This window comes from Hypanus sabinus, chromosome 12, assembly GCF_030144855.1.
Source record: "Hypanus sabinus isolate sHypSab1 chromosome 12, sHypSab1.hap1, whole genome shotgun sequence".
Classification (NCBI taxonomy): Eukaryota; Metazoa; Chordata; class Chondrichthyes; order Myliobatiformes; family Dasyatidae; genus Hypanus; species Hypanus sabinus.
The window spans coordinates 28,271,096-28,295,380 of record NC_082717.1 but is presented as its reverse complement, the minus strand read 5'-3'; the positions used below and the strand labels follow the sequence as shown (position 1 = coordinate 28,295,380).

At 41.0% G+C, this 24,285-nt stretch overlaps 1 protein-coding gene across 1 annotated transcript in view; it reads left to right on the top strand.

The window, feature by feature from the left end:
- Positions 1-24,285, top strand: part of LOC132402724 (calpain-2 catalytic subunit-like) — a 99,624-nt gene that overhangs the window by 54,782 nt on the left and 20,557 nt on the right. Inside the window, exons 5-13 of the mRNA XM_059985689.1 lie at positions 316-484; positions 5,881-5,964; positions 9,154-9,239; positions 11,197-11,271; positions 14,455-14,615; positions 17,308-17,477; positions 19,293-19,304; positions 21,790-22,001; positions 22,802-22,844. Of these exons, the coding sequence (XP_059841672.1) occupies positions 316-484; positions 5,881-5,964; positions 9,154-9,239; positions 11,197-11,271; positions 14,455-14,615; positions 17,308-17,477; positions 19,293-19,304; positions 21,790-22,001; positions 22,802-22,844 (1,012 nt within the window). The remainder of the gene's footprint in view (positions 1-315; positions 485-5,880; positions 5,965-9,153; positions 9,240-11,196; positions 11,272-14,454; positions 14,616-17,307; positions 17,478-19,292; positions 19,305-21,789; positions 22,002-22,801; positions 22,845-24,285) is intronic.

Here is a 24,285-nt window from a genome sequence, read left to right as displayed (position 1 = left end):
GCCCATTTGCAGACTGATCCACACCTCCCATCCCTAGCCACCACCACCACCAGCACCAAGTCTGAATGTTTTTTTTCCTCCTATTTCTCGCCAGCTTTCATTTCCTCAACAAGGAATTTGTTTCTCCTGCTGCATTGAGCCTTGCAAGTGAAATACTGTCTTGATTATTCAATTGGCAGAGAAGAAGAGATGGACCAGATCAGTCATGATCATGTCAAACAGTGGGATAGGATTGTGGGCCCACGACCCTGTTCCTGAACCAATTTTCTTGTCTGCTGTTCTCACAAAGGATTAATTGTAATATTCATTTTCCAGGTTAAATGGGTCCTACGAAGCACTGTCCGGAGGATCCACAACAGAGGGGTTTGAAGATTTTACAGGAGGAATTTCAGAGTGGTATGAACTAAATGAAGCACCAGACAATCTCTTTAAGATCATACAAAAGGCATTAAGAAGTGGGTCACTACTTGGCTGTTCTATTAATGTGAGTATCATCTTAATCCAGAGCTCATCATCCTTGGTTTACATTTTGGTTTAAAGTTTTTGCTAACTCTATAAAACAATAAGATATAAGAGCAGAATTGAGACCTTTGGCCATCAAGTCTACTTTGCAATTCCATTGTTGTTGATTTATTGACCCTCCATAACCCCATTCTAATGCCTTTTCCCTGACACCCTTACTAATCAACAAGCTAACAACCTCTGCTTTAAATATACAGAATATCTTGGCCTCTACAGCCATCTATGGCAATGAATTCCGCAGACTCACCGACCTCTGGCTAAAGAAATTACTCCTCATCTCTGTGGTTGGAGGTGGAGGAAGGCTTACAGGACTGCTTTGACGATATTCAGGGATTCATCTCTGAATCTGAATGAATGCGTCACATTTGTCACTGACTTCATCAAGACCTGTGTGGTGGAGTATATGCCTTCAAGAACATACCAGACATAGCCAAACCAAAAGCATTGAGTGAACCAGGAGATTCATAGTCTGCTGAGAGCTAGATCTGTGGCATTGAAGACTGGTGATCCAGAACTATACATGAAGTCCACTTTAACGGTAAAAAAATGAATTCCCATTGAGATGGAATTGGATGCACGTCAGCTGTGGCAGGGTTTTCAGACTATTATGTCCTACAAAGTGAAACCTAATCGCTGTGATGCTCACTCCCAGATGAGCTGAGCACCACCTAATCACACTTTGAAAGGGAGGAAAAAACTATACTTGTGTCAATCCCTGCAGCATCTGGTGACCCAGTGAAAATGATCTTGGATGACAACGTCAGAACATTCTTTGAGTCGGTGAACCCTCATAATGCATCAAGCCCTGATGGCGTACCATCAGGACTCTGAATATCTGTGCCAACTAACTGGTGGAAATGTTCAAGCATACCTTCAGTCTCACTGCTGCAGTTGGAGGTTCCTATTTCCTTCAAAGGGATGAAATCTTACCATTGCCCAAGAAGAGCAGTGTGAATTGCCTCAATGACTATCGCTCAGTTCACTCACAACAACAGTGATGAAATGCTTTGAGACGTTAGTCATGGCTAGCATCATCTCCTGCCCAAGCAAAGGCCTGGACATGCTGCAATTTGGCTTTTGCTACAACAGCTTTACAGCAGATGCAATCTCACTGGCTCTCCACTTGGCCATTGATCACCTAGGCAATAGCAATACCTGCAGAGTGTGTGTGTGTGTCCTCCGTTGGTCGTGGTCAGTCATGGGTACTGTACCTCTGGTAGTCGCTGGTTTGTCGAGCAGCATGGACTGTGCCTATAGAGGCCAATCCTAGAACGGCAGGCTCTGCCACGGTTGCTGCATGTGTAGGGTGTCAAGGAATTGTTGTTGGCTGTCCACTATGTTCTCTGTTTAGTTGTCAGCTCCTCAAACTGACTCGGTCACTCTTTCACCTTGCTCTGGGTGTTGCTGAAGAGTACCTCGCCATTTGTTGCCGTCATCTGCTGTATCCTCCCCCCACTCTGTGTTGATTTTTAAGGCTTTCATGTCGTGCTTACAGAGGTTGTTGAAGCGAAGCTGGGGTCTACCAACGTTCCTCTTGCCTGTTGCTAGTTCTCTGTAGAGGATGTCCTTTGGCAGACTACCATCCTTCACACGACGGATATGGCACAGCCAGTGCCGTCTGCGTTGTCTTAAAAGCGTGAACATAGTGGGAAGTCCAGTGCGGGAGAGGACCTCAGAGTTTGGGACTTGGTCTCTCCAGGCGATGCAGAGGATGCAGCAAAGGCTGCGCAGGTGAAAACTATTGAGTTTTCTCTCCTGCTTGGTGTAGGTAGTCCAAGTCTCGCTACCATACAGGAGGGTGCTGATAGCGCATGCATTGTCTTGGTCTTTGTACCGGGTGTCAGATTCTCCCAGACCCGCAAGGAGAGTTGAGTAAGGATCGATGCTGCTTTGCCTATAGGCCTATTGATTTCAGCATTGAGGGAGAGAGTGTCACTAATAATTGACCCCAAGCGTGTGAACTCATGGATCACTTCTAGATCGTAATTATCGATGGTAATGACTGGTGTCTCCACTACGTTCTGAGCAAGGACATTTATTTTCTTTAGGCTGATGATAAACCCGAAGTCCTTGCATGCCTTAGGGAAGCGGTCCATGAGAGTTTGTAGTTGCTGTTTGGTGTGCGAGGTTATTGCAGCGTCATCAGCAAAGACCATGTCACGTATTAAGATCTTTCGCACCTTTGTGCTTGCTCTCAGGCACGCAGGGCTGAGCAGCCGCCCGTCAGACCTGGTGTGCATGTAGATGCCTGCTGCTGATGTCACAGATGCATGCTTCAATAGCATAAAGAAGAAGATGCCGAATAATGTTGGGGCCAACACGCATCCTTGTTTGACTCCACTACGAATAGTGAAGGGTTCTGACGAGCTGCCGTCGTACTGAACAGCAGCCCTCATGTCATCATGGAATTACTTGATGATACTTTGGAGTTTCGGGGGACAGCCGGTCTTGAGGAGAACCTGAAAGAGCCCATCCCTGCTGACCATAGAACATTACAGCACAGAAACAGGCCTTTTGGCCCTTCTTGGCTGTGCTGTACCTTTTTTCTGCCTAGTCCCACTGACCTGGACCTGGTCCATATCCCTCCATAGACCTCTCATCCATGTACCTGTCCAAGTTTTTCTTAAATGTTAAAAGTGAGCCCGCATTTACCACTTCATCTGGCAGCTCATTCCACACTCCCACCACTCTCTGTGTGAAGAAGCCCCCCCCCCAATGTTCCCTTTAAACTTTTCCCCCTTCATCCTTAACCCGTGTCCTCTGGTTTTTGTCCAAGGTCAAATACCTTGGTCAAGTTGATGAAAGTGACATAGAGGGGTTTCTGTTTTTCCCTGCATGTCTCCTGGAGTTGACGGAGTGAGAAAATCATGCTGACAGTTGACCTACTTGCGCTTAAACCACATTGGGACTCAGGGTAGATCCCTGCCAGAGTTTTTAGACATGCCAGAGTTACGCGAGCTGACTTTGCTGACAGTACTCAGGAGGGAGATACCCCTGTAGTTGTTGCAGTTGCTCCTATCACCCTTGTTCTTGTACAAAGTGATGATTTTGGAGTTGCACATATCCTGTGGTATGGCTCCTTCCTTCCAGCACTGACAGAGGACCTTGTATAAAGGTTGGAGGAGTGAGCTCTTGCAGTGTTTGATCAGGTCTGGAGGAATCCCATCATTGCCAGGAGGTCTCCCTGGGGCCGGACTGTCATTTGCCTTGCTGAGGTCCTCAATGGTTGGTTCGGAGTCGAGTTCATCCATGACCGGTAGACAATCGATGGCGTCAATGGCTGAGCTAACAACAACATTTCCCCTGAGTAGAGCTCAGAGTCTACCCAACGTTTCATCTGCTTGCTTTTATCGGTGATTATTTCACCATCAGGCTGCTGTTTATTGACTAAAGCTCAGCCTTCAACACAATCATACTCTCGGTTATAATCAATAAGCTCCAAAACCTGGGTCTCTGTACCTCCTCCCTCTGCAACTGGATCCTTGACTTCTTCATTGGGAGACCACAATCAGAGCGGATTGGAAATAACGTCTCGTCCTCTTTGACAATCAACACTGGCACACCTCAAGGATGGCTGACTCACTCTACATCCATGATTGTGAGGGCTAGGTACAGCTCAAATGCCATCTATAAGTTTGCTGATGACACAACTATTGTTGGCAGAATTTCAGCAGCAGAGACAAATCCTAACGAGAAACTTTTCAAAATCTACCTTGTAGAAAAGATAGACTCACTGCTTTATAATGTGGTGCTACCTACTTAAGCTGTATTGTCATTCAAGCTATTTGAAGACCTTTGAACTTGGTTAAAGTTTTAAACTTCCTGACTGAGCACATGGTGGGGGGAAGCTGTGGAAGAGAAGAGTAATTGTATATGAACGTAGAACCGTACAGCATAGTACAGACCCTTTGCCCCTCGATGTTGTGCTGATCTATTAACCAACTCTAAGACTTGTCTAACACTTCCCTCTCACATAGTCCATCATTTTTCTTTCATCCATGTCCCTATCTAAAGAGTCTCTTCAATGTTCCTGATGTACCTACCTCTACCATGCACCCACCACTCTGTGTTTTTAAAAAATTAAAACATCCTTCCTCAGACAAAGTACTTTGCTCCAACCACTTTAAAATGATGACCTCTCATATCACCCATTTCTGTGCTGAGGGAAAAGGCACACTTATCTATGCCTCTTATCATCCTGCACCTCTGTCAAGTCATTTCTCATCCTAACTTCTCTCCAAAGAAAAAAGCCCTAGCACTCTCAACTTTTCCTCATAAGACACACTCTCTGATCCAGGCAGCATCCTGGTAAATCTCCTCTGCACCCTCTCTAAAACTTCCACATCCTTATTATAACAAGGCAATCAAAACTTAAGACAGTATTCCAAATGTGGACTGACCAGAGCTTTATAAACCTGGAACTCAATTCCCCCCCCACCCAACTAATGAAGGCCAAAGCACCATGAGCCACCTTAACCACTTTATCAACTTGTGCTACAACTTTAAGGCATATATAGGCATGGACCTCAAGATCCCTCTGTTCCACCATACTGATGAATCCTACCATTAACCTATACTTGCCTTCAAGTTTGAGCTTCCAAAGTGAATTACTTAACACTTTTCCAGATTGAACTCCATCTGGCACTTCTCAGCCTAGCTCTGCATCCTATCAATGTCCCATTGTAACCTACAACCATCTACACTGTCATATCATCTGCAAACTTACCAACCCACTCTTCCACTTCCTCGTCCAAGTCATTTATAAACATCACAAAAGCAGGGATCCCTGCAGAAAATTACCGGTCACCAACCTCCAGGCATAATATGCTGCTTCAACAACCACTCTCTGCCTTCTGTGGGCAAGCCAGTTCTGAATCCACGTACCCAAGTTTCTCTGGATCCCATGCCTTCTGACTTTCTGAATGCCTTACTAAAATCCATGTGCACCACATCCACTGCTCTACCTTCATCAATATCTTTTGTCACTTCCTTAAATAATTCAGTCAGATTACTGAGGCATGGCCACCATCATATTGAGTATTCCTAATTAGGGTGTTTCTCCAAATGTTCGTGTCTCTAAGAACCCTCTCCAATATTTTGCCCTCCACTACTACAGCTCTATAATTCCCAGGATTATCCCTGTTACTTTTCTTGAACAAAGGAATAACATTTGCCACTCCCCAGCGTTCTGATATTACTTCTGTGGCCTACTCACGGTGCTCTGTAGTACTACTCACGGAAAAATAAAGTAGCACGAGATATCGTGCATTACATAAGTAATAAATTCAATTAACTGACTTATGTGATGAATGCATGTTGATGAATGAACGCTGATTTATTTGACTATTTATGCATTAGATCACAAGCTCAGCAGAAACGGAGGCTATTACTTCGCAGCAGCTGGTCAAAGGACATGCTTACTCTGTAACTGGAGCAGAAACAGTAAGTCTGAAAACGAGTGTTTTATAAACTTGTACTCCGAATTCTAGTGTTTCCTCATTGTTCACCATTTCTGTGCAGTTTCCCTGGGAGTCACTCCCTCTCCCTTTAAGCAGTTGAGTTGTGCTGATTGAAGCAAGTGGTTACACAGGTAGAGCGAGCCTATGGCATTCTATTTGTTGCCAAAACAGTCAAGCACAGCTCTCCCTGCAAACTCTATCTATCTGGCACTTTTGCTCATACATTCCTTTCAAATTCCTCTCTCCAGAAACACTCTTACCGTGCTGCAGCATATCATTGGGTCCACCTGTCACAAACTCGAACGTACTTGTTGTTCGATCTGGCTAGACCACATCCTGGGGCTAGCTTGGAATGAAATTGCAGCTGCCTCATCTGTGCTAAACACCTTTCTTCTGGCACGGACAGCTTGACTCTGTCAACTGCCTTTCATTTAGTACCACCCTAGAGCAAGTAAGAAGATTGTGGAATGAAGTTTTACTTTAAAGGTTTAAGTATAAATTCCAGACTATTACTCCTTTGCAATACCGAGGGAACACTACACCATCAGAGTGCCATCTTTAAGATCAGATACTTATTCCAGCTCTGTGTGCTTTCCAAAAGGAGAATAAATTACTTTGTGTTGAAAGCAAGCAGCGGAGTTGTCGTGGGTGTCCCAGACAATATGTATCATTTAATCAGCATCACTAGTCACTGCCATATTGCAGTTTGAGGAAAATTTGGTGGGAATGTGAATTGCCATCAGAGTTACACATCAAAATGTATTTCATTAGCAGTAAAGTGCATTGGGATATAGTTCCCCGAAAGCGACATCACAAGTAGGAAAGGTGGTAAAGCATGGCATATGGCATTCTTGCCTTCATCAATCAGTATAAAACGTTAATATTCATGTACCTGTCCAAATATTTTTTCAATGTTATAATTATATCCAACCCCACTATTTCCTCTGGCAGCTTTTTTCATATACCCACCACCCTCTGGGTGGATAAACCTGCCTCTCAAATCCCCTTTAAATCTTTCGCCTCACCCTACGCTTTACCCTGTACTTTTAAATTCCCCTATCTTGGGGAAAAGGGATTACGACCATTCACTTTGTCTACACCTCTCATGATTTAAAAAAATAACCTCCAGTGTCAATCCTTGCCCTCCTCCACTCCAGGGAAAACAGTCCTAGTCCGTCTTATAACTCAAGCCCTCTAGTCTTGAAAGCATCCTTGTCAATGTTTTCTGCACCCTCTCCATGTTAACTCTTATCGTACAATGACCATAACTGCACGCAATATTCCATGTGCAGTCTCACCAACATCTTGTACTGGTGTAATGTGATGTCCCAACACTTGTACCCAACAGCCTCTCCTAGGAAGACCTGGTGATTGACCCAAAACCCTTCTCCTTGACAATGACATTGACATTTCAGTCTTGTAAGCAAAAAATTAGTTCTGCCTGATTATCCACTGTCACCTGGACCAGTGTTCTGAAAGAGGTATCTGAAGAGATTGTGGAGGCATTGGTTATGATCTTTCAGGAATCACTAGATTCTGGCATAGTTCCAGAGGACTGGAAAATTGTAAATGTCACTCTACTCTAAGTACGGACGGAGGAAGAAGAAAATAAATTGTATACTAGTTAGCTTGATAGTGGTTGAGAAGATGTTGGAGTCGATTGTTAAGGGTGAGATCTCAAAGTACATGAAGGCACATGATAAAGTAGGCCAAAGTCAGCATGGTTTCCTAAAAGGAAAATATTGCATAACAAATCTATTGGAATTCTTTGAGGAAATAAGCAAGGCAGACAAAGGAGAATCAATGGATGTTGTGTACTTGGATTTCAGGCGGCTATTGACAAGGTGCTGCACATGACTGCTTATCCAGCTAAGAAACCTGACAGTACAGGAAAGATTCTAGCATGGATGGAGCAGTGGCTGATTGGCAGGAGGCAAACAGTGGGAATAAAGGGAGTCGTTTCTGATTAGCTGCCAGTGACTAGTGGAGTTTCAAAGGGGTTGGTGTAGGGACTAATTCTCTTTATGGTGTATATCAATAATTTGGAATATGGAATTGATGGCTGTGGCTGAGTTTGTGTATGATACGAAGGTAGGTGGAGGGGCAGGTAGTGTTCAGGAAGCAGAGAATCTGCAGAAGGACTTGGACAGATTAGGAGAGTGGGCAGAGAAGTGGCAGATGGAATATACTGTAGGGAAGTGCATGGTCATAGACTTTGGTAGAAGGAGCAAAAATGCCATGGACTAGTTCCTAAATGGGGAGAAGATGCAAAAATCTGAGTTGAAAAGGGACTTGGGAGTCCTCATGCAGGATTCCCTAAAGATTAACTTGCAGGTTGAGTCAGCAGTGAAGAGGGCAAATAGTGTTCATCTTGAGAGGACTAGAATATATAAACAAGAATGTAGAGATAAGGCTTTACAATGGACTAGTGAGGCCTCACTTTGGAGTATTCTGAGCAGTTTTGGACCCAAAATCTTTGGAGAGGGTTCAAAAATGATTCTGGGAATGAAAGGCTTATCATAAGAGGAGTGTTTGACGGCTCTGGGCCTGTACTGACTGGAATGTAGAAGAATGTGGGGGGGGGGGATCTCATTGAATCCAATTGAATATTGAAAGGCCTAGATAGTTGATGTGGGAGTACGTTTCCTATAGTAGTGAAGTCTATGACAAGATGGTACAACCTCATAATAGGGGGACTTCCATTTAGGACAGAGATGAGGAGAAATTTCTTCAGTCAGTAGGTGGTGAATCTGCGGAAATCTCTTCTAACTTTGTCTAATCCATTACAAGTTCTGTTCACCAATCACACCTCTATTTAAAATCTATGATTTGCTTCCCAGTTAATAGCATGTATAATTTAAACATTTTTTTTTCAAATTTCTTCACTGACATGCTCTTCCCAATTCTTGAAAGATCTTCCTACTTCATGTTCTCTGTTTTCTTACTTTAAGGGATTCATAAAAATTTCCTCTTTGTACAAGTTTTGGATGAATATTGTAACATCTGCTTTGTCCTTGCCAAGTTTTATTTGCTGAAACTCTTGAAGCACCTTGAGGCAATTTCCTATATTAAATATAGCTTATGAATGCATATTTTGCTGTAGAATTGAAGAATGTTGTCTTAGTGATGAATAATGTAGAAATAAATTGAGGACGTAGTTTTAATCTTGTAGGTGAGCTATCAAGGTGATCAGGAAAAATTGATCCGAGTCAGGAATCCTTGGGGTCAAGTAGAGTGGACTGGAAGCTGGTCTGACAAGTAGGTTATTTTGTGTAATTTTTATGTTGATGGTTATCAAATGTTTATGATCCTTAATCCATTCTTTTGAATTCTGCTGACCTATGTTAATAGATGGCCATTTCTGTGACAAGCCAAGACCCCTCTTCCCAAAAGCAGTGATGTCATGAGGCATTCAACCATAAGTGAGCTGGGCAATGTACCTGCCTCTGATTAGTCATCAAGAGGAGCTTTGGCATCCTGGAGTGAATATTGCTGTGCTGAGTTTCAAGCGGGAATTCTGGACTATGTAACCGTCACAGCCCTCCATGGCCAACAATTCCAGAGATTCATCACACTTATGTCAAAAATAAGTGGATGACTGATTGTTAGCATTAACTTAGTGCATCACTTTAAAAAAGACAAACTCCTTGCAGTAATTACAATGCAGCTCCTGTGTCACATGCATAAGGGATTTGCTATGGAAACAAACAAGACAATCTCTTCAACTGATATTTGCAAAATATCTAACAATATATTTCACACTTAAAGATCATCAAATCTTGCCAATTGGATGTAGGACCTCTGTATCATTGTAATTACATAGGGAAAATTATAAATGTTCATGTTAAGCAGCCCTCATTGAAATTGATCATTTCTGACTTGGAAATTTCGATTAACAGACTGTTCTCGGTAGTGGAATCTTCACATAACCTGGGGACTGACTGCAGTTTTAAACTGCATGCATAATGATGATGCAGATTACATTCAAAAACTCATAGTGAACAGCCTCTTTGCTCTGTCTCTAATCGTATCCTTTCTCCTGTTTCTCTCAGGTGCAAACTGAGAAACTGCTTTTGATAAATGACATTAACAACAATTTATTTTTAAGCCATTTCTGAAATTCCAGTTACGCCTTGCAACCAAACTAAAGTCTGAATCTCATCCTTAAGAGAAACCAAGTGCATTACTGAGAGTACTCCAACATTGGTTATGTTGTTCCTAAGGGTTTCAAGTATTATGCATTTATCTAGATAATTTTGAGCTTTCATGAGAAAAGATGATGTTTATGTTCATGTGCTGTTCCTGTAAACAGTGACAACATAATTACCTTTTATACTTTTGTTACGAATGTGCCGCAACTCTGAGGGGCCGAAGGGTACAAAGTCGCCCCCCCCCCCTCCTTTTTGAGAATCGCAAGATCGCTATTAATTCGGGTCTGGGACCCAGGAAGTGAGAGAGAGACATCCAGAATACACAAGGCTTGGAATGTGTCCTGGCCTCAGCGAAACGGAACCGCTGATAATGGCTATTGTCTCTTGGAGACGGAATTGTGTACTGAGTACTGTACTATTCATTGAAACCCCTCAGGGGACAACCAGAGTGGGCTGGTTGAGGGATTGCATCATCCCCACCTGATTGACATCTGAGACCCCGTGAGTAAGGATAAAAGAGGGTCCTGGGAACAGCCCCTTTAGATGCACCAGGAGAAATGCTAGAAATCCTGTGACAGCATTTAATAGCGACAGCCGGTGGGGGGCTCGTGTGCATCCTTCCCTTGCCTGGGATTGGTGGGCTCACCGCGGAAGAACGGTTTAGCTAAAGGAGAGGCCACAAGTGAACAACGAGACTCCGACGGATCAAAATCATAAAAGGAAAATCGGCAAGTTTTTCTCCAAATCTCTCCAACCATTGCAACCCAGCGGTTCCCAAAGGCTGCAGCCTGCATGAACTAAGTGAACTTTATATTTCCTTCGGACAATACATTATCCCCTAGACAACGATAGAGCTTATTTCTTATTGATTATTATTATACCCGCACTTTTAGGTTCAGTATTGATGACGTATATTATCTGTATGTTTGCATTGATATTATTTTTGTGTATTTTTACTAATAAATACTGTTAAAAATAGTATCATCAGACTTCAACGGACGTCCCTATCTTTGCTGGTAAGTCACCCAATTATGGGGTTTGTAACACTTTTCATCTAATTCCAGTGCATCAGAGTGGGGATGTGTCCCTGATGAAGAAAGAGAGCGCCTTTGTGACCGATCGGAGAATGGAGAATTCTGGTAAAAATGAATTTCTCCTTGATTTTATAAATAGTTCAATGACAAACTAAGCAATATGGTAGCTGGATGTGTAAAGGAGGTATTCAACATGCAAACTTGTGGAGATAGAGGTAAAGCTAAGTTTGAGGGGGAGAAGCATTACTCTCATGTATCAGTATCGCAATGCAATAAAGGGAATTACAGCGGCAGGAGAGAGGAGCTGCCCAGGTGGATTGGAGGAGGATACTGGCAGGGATGACAGCAGAGCAGGGATGGCTGAAGTTTCTGGGAATAGTTCACTACGCACAGGATAGATATGTCCCACAGAGAAAGAAGTTCTCAAATGGCAGGGGTAGGCAACTGTGGCTGACAAGGAAAGTTAAGGACTGCATAAAAGCCAAGAAAAGGGCATATAAGATGGCAGAAGTGAGTGGGAAGTTGGATGATTGGGAAGCTTTTAGAATCCAACAAAAGGCAACTAAAAAAGCTACAAGAATGGAAAAGATGAAATTATAAGGACAGACTAGCCAATAATATAAGGAAGGATACCAAATTTTTTTATAGTTATATAAAGCATAAAAGGGAGGTGAGAGTTGCTGTTGGACCAGAAAAATGATGCTGGTGAGGTAGCAATGGAGGATAAAGAAATGGCAGATGAACTTAATGGGTACTTGGCATCTATCTTCACTGTGGAAGAAACTGGCAGTGTGCCAGAGGTGTGAGAGTGTCAGCGAGCAGGAGTGAGTGTCATTGCTATTACAAAGGAAAAAGTGCTAGGCAAACTCAAAGGTCTTAAGGTGGATAGGTCACCTGATGGACAACATCCCAGAGTAGTAAATCCATATAGCTATATTACTTCATGACTGCAGTCTTGATAATTGCTGTGAACGTGGTTAGAATTGGTGAGGCTAGTAACTCAGGATGCTGAATCAAGAAACCTTGAGTAAAAGCTTAGTTATCTGGCAAATAGGAACATTGTTCAGGTGGCAGTAACTGATCCTGACGGGAAGGCAGCTGGTGAATCATGGAGGCAATATGGGATTACAAATACGCTGGATTATCGGGGACCCATGAAATCCAGCATGTGAGTTTTTACAGTTTAAGATTAAATGTGAGTGCTATAAAGCTCTGGTCCAAAGAAACCTTTTTAAGAAGCATGTGAAAGGGTTTGGATTGAAATTTTGGCTTCCACATTGATATATTAGCTGGAAAAAAGTGCTGCAGAAGATGGAGAAATTAAAGAAAAACAGAAAATGATGGAAGAATTCTGCTGTTCAGGTGGCATCCTTAGCTTTGGGTCAAGGAATTTTCATTACAACTGACTAGTCCCATATTATAGTCTGGTCCAGCAGTTTAAGGCACATTGGATCCAACTCAAACTGGCTAAAAAGATGGAAAATTGGATTGGTAAAAGGGGGCATAGGATGTTTCTCTTTTTGGGAGTCTGCAACCAATTGTATAGCACAGGAACCAGTGCTGGGACCCTTGTTTGTGATTTCTTTTTAAATTGACAACTTGGATGGAAATGTTTAACTAAGGTTTGTAATTGTAATGATTATAATCTTAAATTATTATAACTAAGGCTCTGGGTGAAATGAAAGTTGCCGGTGGTGTGAATAGCAGGAAAGTTTGTCTAAGGCTGCAGAAGGGAGTAGCTGAGATGAAAAGTTGAGTGGAATGTGGGCAGATGGAATTTATTCCCAACAAGTGTGATGTGAAGTAAAATAGAAATAGATTATATACAGTAAATGGTAAGGACACTAAGTAATAGTGACTAACAGAGGGACCTTGTGGTTCAGGTTCATAGTTCGTTGAAAGTGGAATCTTGGGTAGATAGAGTGGAGATGAAAGACAATTGCTTTCATGGGTTGGATCATAAAATGTAAAAGTTGGGAGGTTAAAACACTGGTTAGGCCATTCTAGTTCTGCTTGCCGCATTATCAGAAGGATGTGGTTTGTACTGGAGAGTGTGTAGGACAGATTCACCAGGATGATGCCTGGACATCAACTATGAAGAGAAGTTGGATAGGGTGGGCTTATTTTCTGTTGATCCAAGGAGATTGAGGGGTAACCTGATAGAGGGATATCAGATTATGAGAGGTATAGAATCCCAGAATCTGTTTTCCTTTAGTTAGGGCATGAAAAATAAAAGGGCGTTGCCTCGAAGTGAAAGGAAGGAGCTGTAAATGTGATTTGATAATAATGTCTTTTGTATAGGGAGTTTATATTTGGAGTTTTCTGCTGCTCGTGGTATCAGATGAAATCACTATCTTAATAGAAATTTAGACAGGCACTCAGGTAGGCTAGAAATAAAATGAAACAGATCTAATGCGAGTAGATGAGTTAATGTCATAGATTTGTAGTATTGTATAGAATGGAGAAAGGCCCTGTGGCTCAGTGTGTCCATGCCAAATGAGGTGTACATTCGTGACCACTTTATTAGGTACACCTGTACACCTGCTTGTTAATGCAAATATCTAATCAGCCAATCATGTGCCAGCAACTCAATGCACGCAGACATGGTCAAGAGGTTCAGTTGTTGTTCAGACCAAACATCAGCATGGGGAAGAAATGTGATCTAAATGACTTTGGCGACTGCACAGGATCGAAAGAAGCTTCAGCAAGTTATAAAATTAGTCAGCTCCATCTTGAGTTCTAGTGAAAACATCCTTCAGGGACTGGTGTCTCAGAAGGGTGGTGTCCATTATTAAGGACCGCCATCATCCAAGACATTCCCTGTTCTCATTGTTACTGTCAGAAAGGAAGTACAGAAGCCTGAAGGCACACACTCAGCAATTCGGGAACAGCTTCTTCCCCTCTGCTGTATAATTCCCAAATGGACATTGAATCTGTGAACACTACCTCATTTTATTTTTATTTTATTTCTGCTTTTGCACAACTTTTAATTTAATTATTTAATACACATATTTAATACATACTTACTGTAATTGACTTATTTATCATTGTATTGCTGCCACTAAGTTAGCAAATTTCATGACATATATTAAACCTGATTCTGAACAAACACCAGAATAGATGGATGAAATTACTATTCCTATGTAGTAATTAATGTACATCAGTCTGTCCACCTCGTTTAATGCATAAGAAACAAGTCCATTCATAAATGTCTGCAATACTTTGACAAGGTGAGGATTTTGTCCTGAGAGAGTTTCAGATTTATTTTGTTACATCTCCACATTCTAGGATGGCATTTTCTGAATTTCTAAGGAATTTCTCTCGAGTGGAAATCTGCAATCTCACCCCTGACACACTTGCCAGTGATGAAGTTCATAAATGGAGCATGATTGTTCACAATGGGTCCTGGAGAACTGGATCTTCTGCAGGGGGATGTCGAAACTACCCAAGTATAAAATTACTATTTTCCTCATCATTGTAATTCTGTAGAATCCAGTGTATTCCCTGGTAACACTGTCTTGGAACCAAACTGTTGGAAAGACTCTGGCTCTGCTAATATGTTTTCTTTACTTCATCCAAAGATAACTTAGTGACAAGAAAACATTTTTTGGTATGGTTTCTGTTTCAAGACTCAGTCTATTTATGAATTTTTTTAGTTGGCTTTATTAAATGAAATTCCTGCTTATCCCATTTTCTAATTAGTAAGACAATACTTCTATTCTCTCAATACTTAGGTTTTTTGAGCATTAAAATGGGCCCTTTTAAATCAGGCTTATTACCATATCGTGTTAACCTGGCTGTTCAACGCCAACCAAGATACCCGTCCAGCCAACATTGGCCTGCATTTGACCCATATCTCTATAGATCTTTCTTTATGACATAAATGTTAATAATGTACCTACCATAACCACTTCCACTAGCAGCTCGCTCCAAATACTGGTCACTGTAAGGGTGAAAATGTTGCCCCCCCCCCACCGGGTTCCTATTAAATGTCTCCAGTCTTACCTTAACATCAAATTATCCCTGTTCTCCACATGGCTTCTACTAAAGGGACTTGTTAACCATTTAAAATTGTTGTCTTATGCAGGTGATAAAATAGCAGCTCAAACAATGATACAACACACAAAGTTCATTAACATTTTGTAATTATCCATTCATTAGATTGAGGTTTTAAGAAATGGGCATAGCTGGCAGAGCTATTAATATGAACAATTTCAAACATAATCAGACAGCACAGAAACAGGCCCTTTGGCCCACTGTGTCTATTCTGGTCATCAAGTATCTGTCTATACTCATCCCAATTTATAAAGTCATAGAGCACTATAATAGAGAAACAGGCCCTTTGACTCACCTAGTTCTTTTTGGGCCTGATCTTGTGTCAAGTTCCATCAACCAGACCCAAGGTATAGCCCCTCTATACCTCTCCTGTCCATGTCCCTGTCCAAACTTCTCTTAAATGTTACAATTAAACCTGCACTTACCTTCTGTTGACAGCTTGTTCCATACTGTCAACGTTCAAATCTTGGCACTATCCTTGTATTTTTTTCAACACTTTATCTACCCAACAACACTGTTTCTTGTAATTTTGTACACCCACTCCCTCTCCCAGTAAACAAGCCCAGGCTATCCAATCCTCTTCATATCTGAAGAATTCTGATCCAGGCAATCAATATCCAAACAACAACACACACAAAATGCTGGTGGAACACAGCAGGCCAGGGAGCATCCATAAGGAGAAGCGCTGTCGATGTTTAGTCCTGAGAAGAGTCTCGGCCCGAAACGTCGACAGCGCTTCTCCTTATAGATGCTGCCTGGCCTGCTGCGTTCCACCAGCATTTTGTGTATGGTGTTGTTAGAATTTCCAGCATCTGCAGATTTCCTCGTGTTTGTTAATCAATATCCAAATGAATCTTCTCTGATCTTTCTCCATTGCAGTCACATCCTTCCTACTGTGGTGGCACGAACTGAACCCAAGATTCCAGCTATTGCTTATGTTTTATACAGGTGTATGATAACCTCCATGCTCTAAAATTCTGAACCCAGCATTAAAAGTGCATTATGCCAATTGTTCTGGAGGTGCACGTAGGCCAGACTGAGATCAGATCATTGAAGTCAGGTTTTTATTCTGGATTACATAATTCAAATTTCTGTTCTCCAATCAGGGCCCAAAACAGTCCTTCCAGTGAGGCAACACTTTACCTGTGAATCTGTTAGTGTCACTCACTGTATCTGGTGCACTGGTCTGGTCCTGACTTTGGGTTTCACCAATGTAGATTTAGGGACCACTTTGTCGAGCACCTTGGTACCATCTGCAACAAACAGGATTCCCCCCTGGCCAACCATTTTAATTCCAGTCCACATTCCCCTATATTGGTCCATGGCCCCTTCTACTGTCACAATGAGTCCACTATTGGGTTGGAGGAGCAACAACTTGTATTCCATCTGGGTAGCCTCCAACCTGACAGTATTAACATCAATTTCTTTGACTTCTGGTAATTTCTTGCCCCTCCTCCTTTTCTTTTCCTCCATTCCCCATTCTGGCTCCCTTCGTTCCTTTTCTCCTCTCAACTGCCATTCATCACCTCTGGTGCCCCTCCTCTTTCCCCTTTTTGCCCATAGCTCACTTTCCTCTCCAATCAGATTCCTTCTTCAAGTTTTTCCCCTTTCCACTCTTTACCTCACTTCATCACCCTTCCCTCACCCACCTACCTTCACCCACATCTGGCAACACTTAACACCTTCTACCCCACCACCTTATTCTAGTTCCTTTCCCCTTTCTTTCGAATCCTGATGAAGAGACTCAGCCTGAAACCTCGAGTCTTTATTCCTTTCCGTGGAGGCTGCCCCACCTGCTGAGTTCCTCCAGCACTCTGTGTATGTGTTACTCTGGACTTCCAGCATCTGCAGAAATGTTTCCCTTTTTCCATGGCAGAATTTGAACTTGTGGCTTCAGATTGATAGTCCAGTCCCCTGGGTTGTCAGTCTATCTCAGTACATAATAATCATGCCTTCATATCCCACATTACCCAGACATTTTCAGATTGGAGTAGGAAAGTGAAACTGATTTGCTTGTTCTGTTATGTATACATTCATCAGTTGTTGCATATCTTAACATCAATGCCTCTTGGTTTCCATTCACAGAGACATTTTGGACAAATCCTCAGTTTAAGATTGTTCTGAATGAAGCAGATGAAGATCCTGATGATGAAGATGAGTTGTGCAGTTTTCTAGTTGGGGTGATTCAGAAGAATCGTAGACAGCAACGGAAAATGGGAGAGGACATGCATACTGTAGGCTTTGCTATCTATGAGGCAAGTTTCAACATTTTGCCTGTTACTGCTGTATAAACTAAAAGGTGAAGGAAGTCCAATAAAATGCCTTTTTGGGATTTATAAATTCAACACAAAAAAATTACCAAAGATATTGCTAGTGTTAATACTGAAAAACGGAATGGGCTCAAGGTGCTATTGTTTACTCCTGCACTTAACCTGTATCTTTGTAAGTTTAAATTCATTTAATAATCCTCTAATTTTATTGGTTCCATTATTCAGTGATGATGCAGCATCAAGCGCCTGGGATCTGTTGTTGTCTCTGTATCAAAAATATGACAATGGTTGGTTTTATCTGGCATTCAAATCTCCAGAATGAAGTCATACAGCACAGAAGTAGGGTCCAAGGTGCCTGCACTGCCTGAGTACCTATCTATACTAACCCCATTTAGAACAAAGACATAGGAGCAGAGTTAGGCCATTCAGCCCATTGTGTCTGCTCTGTCATTCAATCATGGCTGATTTAGATTCCCTCTTAACCCCATTCTTCTGCCTTCTCCCTGTAACCTTTGAAGCCCTCACTATCTTTTCCAAACTTCCAAGCACATGGCCTAAAGCCACCTATGGAATTTGCTTTCAAGTTTGCATCTGGTGCTGCCGGAGTACCTGCCTCCACCACCCTCAGAATCAGAATCAGGTTTATTAACACTTTCATATGAGCTGAACTGTGTTGCTTTGTGACGGCAGTGCAGTGCAAGACAGCAAGTGATAATAAATTACAAAAATAAATTGACAGTGTAAAGGACGAGGTAGTGTTCATAGACTGTTCAGAAATCTGATAGTGGAAGGAAACAAGATGTTCCTAAAACATTCAGCAGAGGTCTTCGGACTCCTGTAGCTCCTCCCTGATGGTATTAATGTGAAGACAGCATGTTCCAAATGGTGAGGGTATTTAATGATGGATGCCACCTCCTTGAGGCACTGCCTCTTGAGGATTTCCCAAGTGATCGAAGTACCAATAAATAATTGCTGGCAAGACAGTACGCTATCTCTGGCCACAATACCACATGATGGTGTGGTGTTGGTAATACACTAGTCTTGAGATTAAATCCATTCATCCCTAGACCAGCCTCCAAGTATGTTTTTAATGCTAAAATCTACCAGAGCTAGTAAAAGGGAATACTGGCTGGTACGAGAGGAGGGGTTTTTCTCCTGCACAGGATTGAAATAAGCTGCAAAGACTTGTAAACTTAGTCAGCTTCATCATGGACACTAGCCTCTGTAGTATCCAGGACATCTTCAAGGAGCGATGCCTCAAAAAGGTGACATTCATCATTAATTAACCCCATCACCCAGGTCATGCCGTTTTCAGATGGCTACCATCGGGAAGGAAGTACTGAAGGCACACACTCAGTGATTCAGGAACAACTTCTTCCCCTCTGCCATCGGATTCCTAAATGGACACTGAATCTTTGGACACTACCTCATACATATAGTAAGAAAGATGGAATGATTTGAGTTATTATTTTTGTGATAGAACAAAACAAGTGGGTCTGTTCTGTGAAATGACTTGAAAGATTTTTGAAACAGAGCAACTTGTGGGGACAGATGATGACAGACAATCCCATTTGCTCTTAGTGTAAGTGTGTTTGCATTATTTGGTGCTGATATTTTACCAGTGTAAAATACATTTTAGTATGAAGACCCTGTTCTGATGTTATTAAGATACCTCTTTCATGTTAATTCTGTATCTGAATACATGACTTTAGTTGTGCTCAATTTATATGGTTCAGGCAGTTTTTATAGCCTTTTTTATGAAAGCCTTTAGGCTCATTTACCCTTCTGTTTATTTTGCAGGTCCCTGATGAGGTATGTTGGATTATGTTCCAGAGATGCACATTTAATCAGATTTTTACATGTAGGCACCATTTAGTTAGTTCATAATAACTCATTGAATATTGCACAATTGATCTTCAAACTGATCCTGAGAGGGCTGATGAAGAACTGGTAAGTGTGCTTTTATAGTTGTAGAAAAGTACAGCACAGAAACAGGCCCTTTAGCCCATCCAGTCTGTGCCAAACTATTTAAGCTGCTTAGTCTCATCGACATGCACCGGAACCATAGCCCTCCCAACCCCTGCCATTCATGTAGCTATCCAGACTTCTCTTGCATGTTGAATCAAGCTCACATGCACCACTTGCACTGGCAGCTCAGTTCACACACTCATGACTCCCTGAGTGAAGAAGTTTAACCTTGTGTTTCCCTTAAACATTTCATCTTTCACCCTTAGCCTATGACCTCTAGTTGTCACACCCAACCTTGGTGGGAAAAACCTGCTTCCATTTACCCTATTTGGACCCCTCATAATTTTAAATACCTCTATCAAATCTCCCCTCAATCTTCTACATTCCAAGGAATAAAATGCTAACTCATTCAATCTTTTGCTACACCTCAGGTCCTCCAGTTCCAGCAACATTCTTTTAAATGTTCTCTGTACGCTTTCAACCTTATTTATATCTTTCCTCTAGGTAGGTGACCAAAACTGCATACAATGCTCCAAATTAGGCCTCACTAACATTTCATATAACTTCAACATAAGATTCCATCTCCTGTACTCACTACTTTGATTCATGAAGGTCAATGAGCCAAAAGCTTTCTTTATGATGCTATCTCCCTGTGACACCACTTTTAATGGATTATGGAGCTGAATTCCCAAATCACTTTGTTCTACAGCACTGCTTAGTGTCCTGCCATTCACTGTGTAAGATCTATCCTGGCTGGTTCTACTGAAGTGCAATACCTTGCACTTGTCTGCAATAAATTCCATCTGCCATTTTTCAGCCCCTTTTTCCAGCCAGTCCAATCCCACTGCAAGCTCTGCTAGTCTTCCCCTCTACCCACCACAATCCCAATCCTGGTGTCATTTGCAAACTTGCTGATGCAGTTAATCAGATTATGACAAACAACAACGGACCAGCGCAATTCCCTGTGGCACTCCACTGTCACAGCTCGACCTCAGAGAGACAACCATCCACTACCACTCTGTAGCTTCTCCCGCGAAGCCCATGTGTAATCCATTTTGCCACCCAATCTTGAATGCCATGCCACCGAACCTTGTCGACTGACCTCCCAGGCAGGGCCTTGCTAAGTCCATTTATACAATATCTGGTACCTTTTCTTCAGTTATCATTATACTTAAATTACTTTTATACATGATACTCTGGAAGGAAGATCAGGTAAATGGTTTTCTTCCAGTAACACTCCTTCTATCATGAACCAGACAGTGCATGAGGGTGGATCTGATGGTCTCTATTCTGTAACAGTTGGTGTTGTGCCTATGAACTTGCAATTTGTATCCTTGTAAGGGGTGAGAAGAAACCAGTGAGTTTGAGGTTCTTTCTTAAAGAGGTGAACCCGCATCAACTTTCATCTTTTAGTTCTAGAGTTGAGAGTTAATTATTTCAGAAATCACTGGGGACTAGAATTCTGTTTTGTTGAATGGAATCATGCATCAGACAAGCTGTATTATTTACAGCTGAGATACCCGCTTTTTAGCATGACAATCTAACATTATGTTCTCCAATTAATGATTTCAATATACTATTGGGAATATTTGGAATACTATTTTTTAAATAGTATTCCCAATATTCCTGTGATTTATTCAAGCTTTATTGAATTCTAAATTTGTTGTGTTTGTTCAGTCTCTTCCCTACATTAATAGAGTTAATACAATGATGGAGGCCAAGTTATTGGGTATATTTAATAGTCAGGGCATAAAGGGATATGGGGAGAAGGGAGGAGATTGGGGCTGAGAGGAAAATTGGATCAGCCACAATGAAATGGTGGAGCAGATTCATTGGGCCAAGTGGCCTAATTCTGCTCCTATATCCAAAGGGCTTAATTCAAAAGTATGCTGTAGACTGTAAAGTACTATGGGATGTCCTGATTAAATAAAGTCTGCACTTATAAATGCCATGTTTTTGTCTTTTAATCCAGTTTTCTGCAATAAAAGTCAACTCCTTGGATGCTATGTAGTTCCTTGCTAAGACAATCCAGTGCATGCATTTATAACACAAATTAGATGAAAATTGGCATTTTCTTGTCCATCTCTAATTCAACTTTCCAATGCAACAGAAGACTAGTCTAAACAATGAGAATTATGGGAATATGCTTTGTATTCTGTACTGTTCTGTTTCTTGTCTGTTGCTAATGCTGTCATTGTAGATTGATGTATTATACTGATGATTTGCAGATTGTAGCCTATATCTTTAATGCAAGATATTTTACATGCTGTGCTGAAAGGGTATTTCAAAAACATTGACAAGTAATTTTTTCTCTCTTTCTACAAATTAGTATAAAGGCCAAACTAATATTCAGCTGAGAAGGGACTTTTTCATGACCCATGCGTCCCGTGCTAGATCAGAAACCTTCATCAACCTGCGAGAGGTCATGAACCGACATGCTCTTCCACCCGGACAATACTTCATTGTACCATCCACTTTTGAGCCAAATAAAGATGGAGACTTTGCAATCCGTATATTTACAGAGAAACAAGCTGAAGTAGAGTAAGTAGTAAAAACACAAATCAAGCAATTTTAAATTAGAAGATGCTGTAACTAATAATGGTAATTTACCTTTCAAAGGGCACGTTTGGGAAGTGATGCTGCCATTTTGTTTTTCATTATGACACCTTTATCTGTCCCTCTACCAGTCCACTGGATGGAAATGTCCTCTGTGCTGTTACAACAACTGGCACAGTTACATAATTAAAGACTATGTCGAGCAGGATCTTTTTTGAATATGCAGGATAGAATTAAATTGCATGCCATGAATGCGTTTGGCCAAGCTTCCTCTCATTTCTGTTTCACATTATACGTGGTCTTCACAGTCAAGGAATTTTCCTTTCATTGCTGAAGTAATCAATGTCTACAGCTGTAGGGGAGGCAAAGTTTCCATTGCTTCCTTTATGACCATTCTCCAGATCCTGGACTGCTACCAGAGTGAAGTAGTCTGCAAGCAGTTTCTGACTGAGACTTGTCTTTGAGTGGAACATTGAAGAGTTGCTAGGGCCTGCAGAACCAGATCCCACCATTTATTAACACAAGAAAATCAGATGCTGGAAATCCAAAGCAACACACACAAAATGCTGGAGAAACTCAGAAGATCAGATGACATCTATGGAAAAGAATGAAGAGCTGATGTTTCAGGCCAAGACCCTTCAGCAGGACTCCCAGCATTTATTTGTCAGTTCACGGCTTCAAAGCATGAAAATGGAAGAAAATTAGAGTAAACAAAATAAAAATTAATTATGATTGAGGTGCTACTGGAATGTCAATTGGAATTATCTTCATGTGTCTTATTACAGGGCAATAGACATTGAAGTTGATGCAGTACTGGAGGATGAGGAGGTAGGTGACTGATTTTCTGTTTGCTGCAAAGTTTTATAACCATTTAGTCACTTTGCTTGTCTTTCCATGTCACGAAGGTTATTATTGTCACAATTCCCAATTTCTGGCATTCACTAGGAAGATTAGGAATGACCATGAGGACTAGGTGCCTGCTTCTCCGATGTGGTGCCCTGTTTTTAGGGGATTTTCAAACTCTTTCAATGTTTGGTACTCTTTAGCTGCTGCCGGGCTAAGTAGTGAAATTCCTGCCAAGTATGTTATGGTTGGGATAGAATTGAATGGAATTCTTCCATGAAAGAGTATTAATCCCTGATGAAACAATAGTTTATTCCAGTCTGATTGTGGCTTCGGTAATCTCTGCTGTCATGGCTACCTTCAACCATAAGAGCGTAAATGTCTTTTCAATCTTTTTATTAATATCAGCATATTAAGATAACAAAAATGATACAATAATTAATACATAATTATTGGGATTACAAAATTAAAAGTTAACATAAAAGGATATATAAACAATAGGTAGAAAAAAATGATTGAGTCTCCCAAAATCATACATGACACAAATGTAATGTATACAAGACAAGAAAATTAGATGTAACAATATGAAAAAAAACAGAAAAAGAAGAAAACAAATTATACCCCAAATAAAACTAAAAAAAAGAAACTACTCTAACAAGCTAACCACTAACTAAAGAAAAAAGAAAAGAAAAAAATGGGCTGTTTATAATATCTTAGAAAAGAAAAAAATTCATAAGTGTCATCAGCTCCGATTCTCTCTACATGTATATAACCAGAAGCAGAAAGAAATAGGTTTGGAAAAAGGTCAAATTACATCATATGAAAATATTGAATAAATGGCCTCCAAGTCTTTTCAAATTTAATAGAAGAATCATGTATGACGCTTCTAATTTTTTCCAAATTTAAACATAACATAGTTTGAGAAAACGAATTAAATGTGGTAGAGGGATTAATCTCTTTCCAATTCAACAAAATACATCTTTTAGCCATTAATGTAAGAAATGCAATCATCCGACAAGCAGAAGGAGATAAATGAATTGACTCTATCATTGGTAAACCAAAGATTGCAGTAATAGGATGAGGTTGTAAATCAATACTCAATACCGTGGAAATAATATCAAAGATATCTTGCCAATGTTTTTTCAAAGATGGTCATGACCAAAACATATGAGTTAGAGAAGCTATCTCAGATTGACATCTGTCACATACAGGATTTATATGGGAATAAAAACAAGCTAATTTATCCTTGGACATACGAGCCCTGTGCACAACTTTAAACTGTATCAATGAATACTTGGAACATATAGAGGATGAATTAACTAATTGAAGAATTTTTTCCCATTTCTCAATAGGAATAGTAAACTTAAGTTTCCTTTCCCAATCATTCTTAATTTTATAAGAAACTTCTGAACGTATTTTCATAATT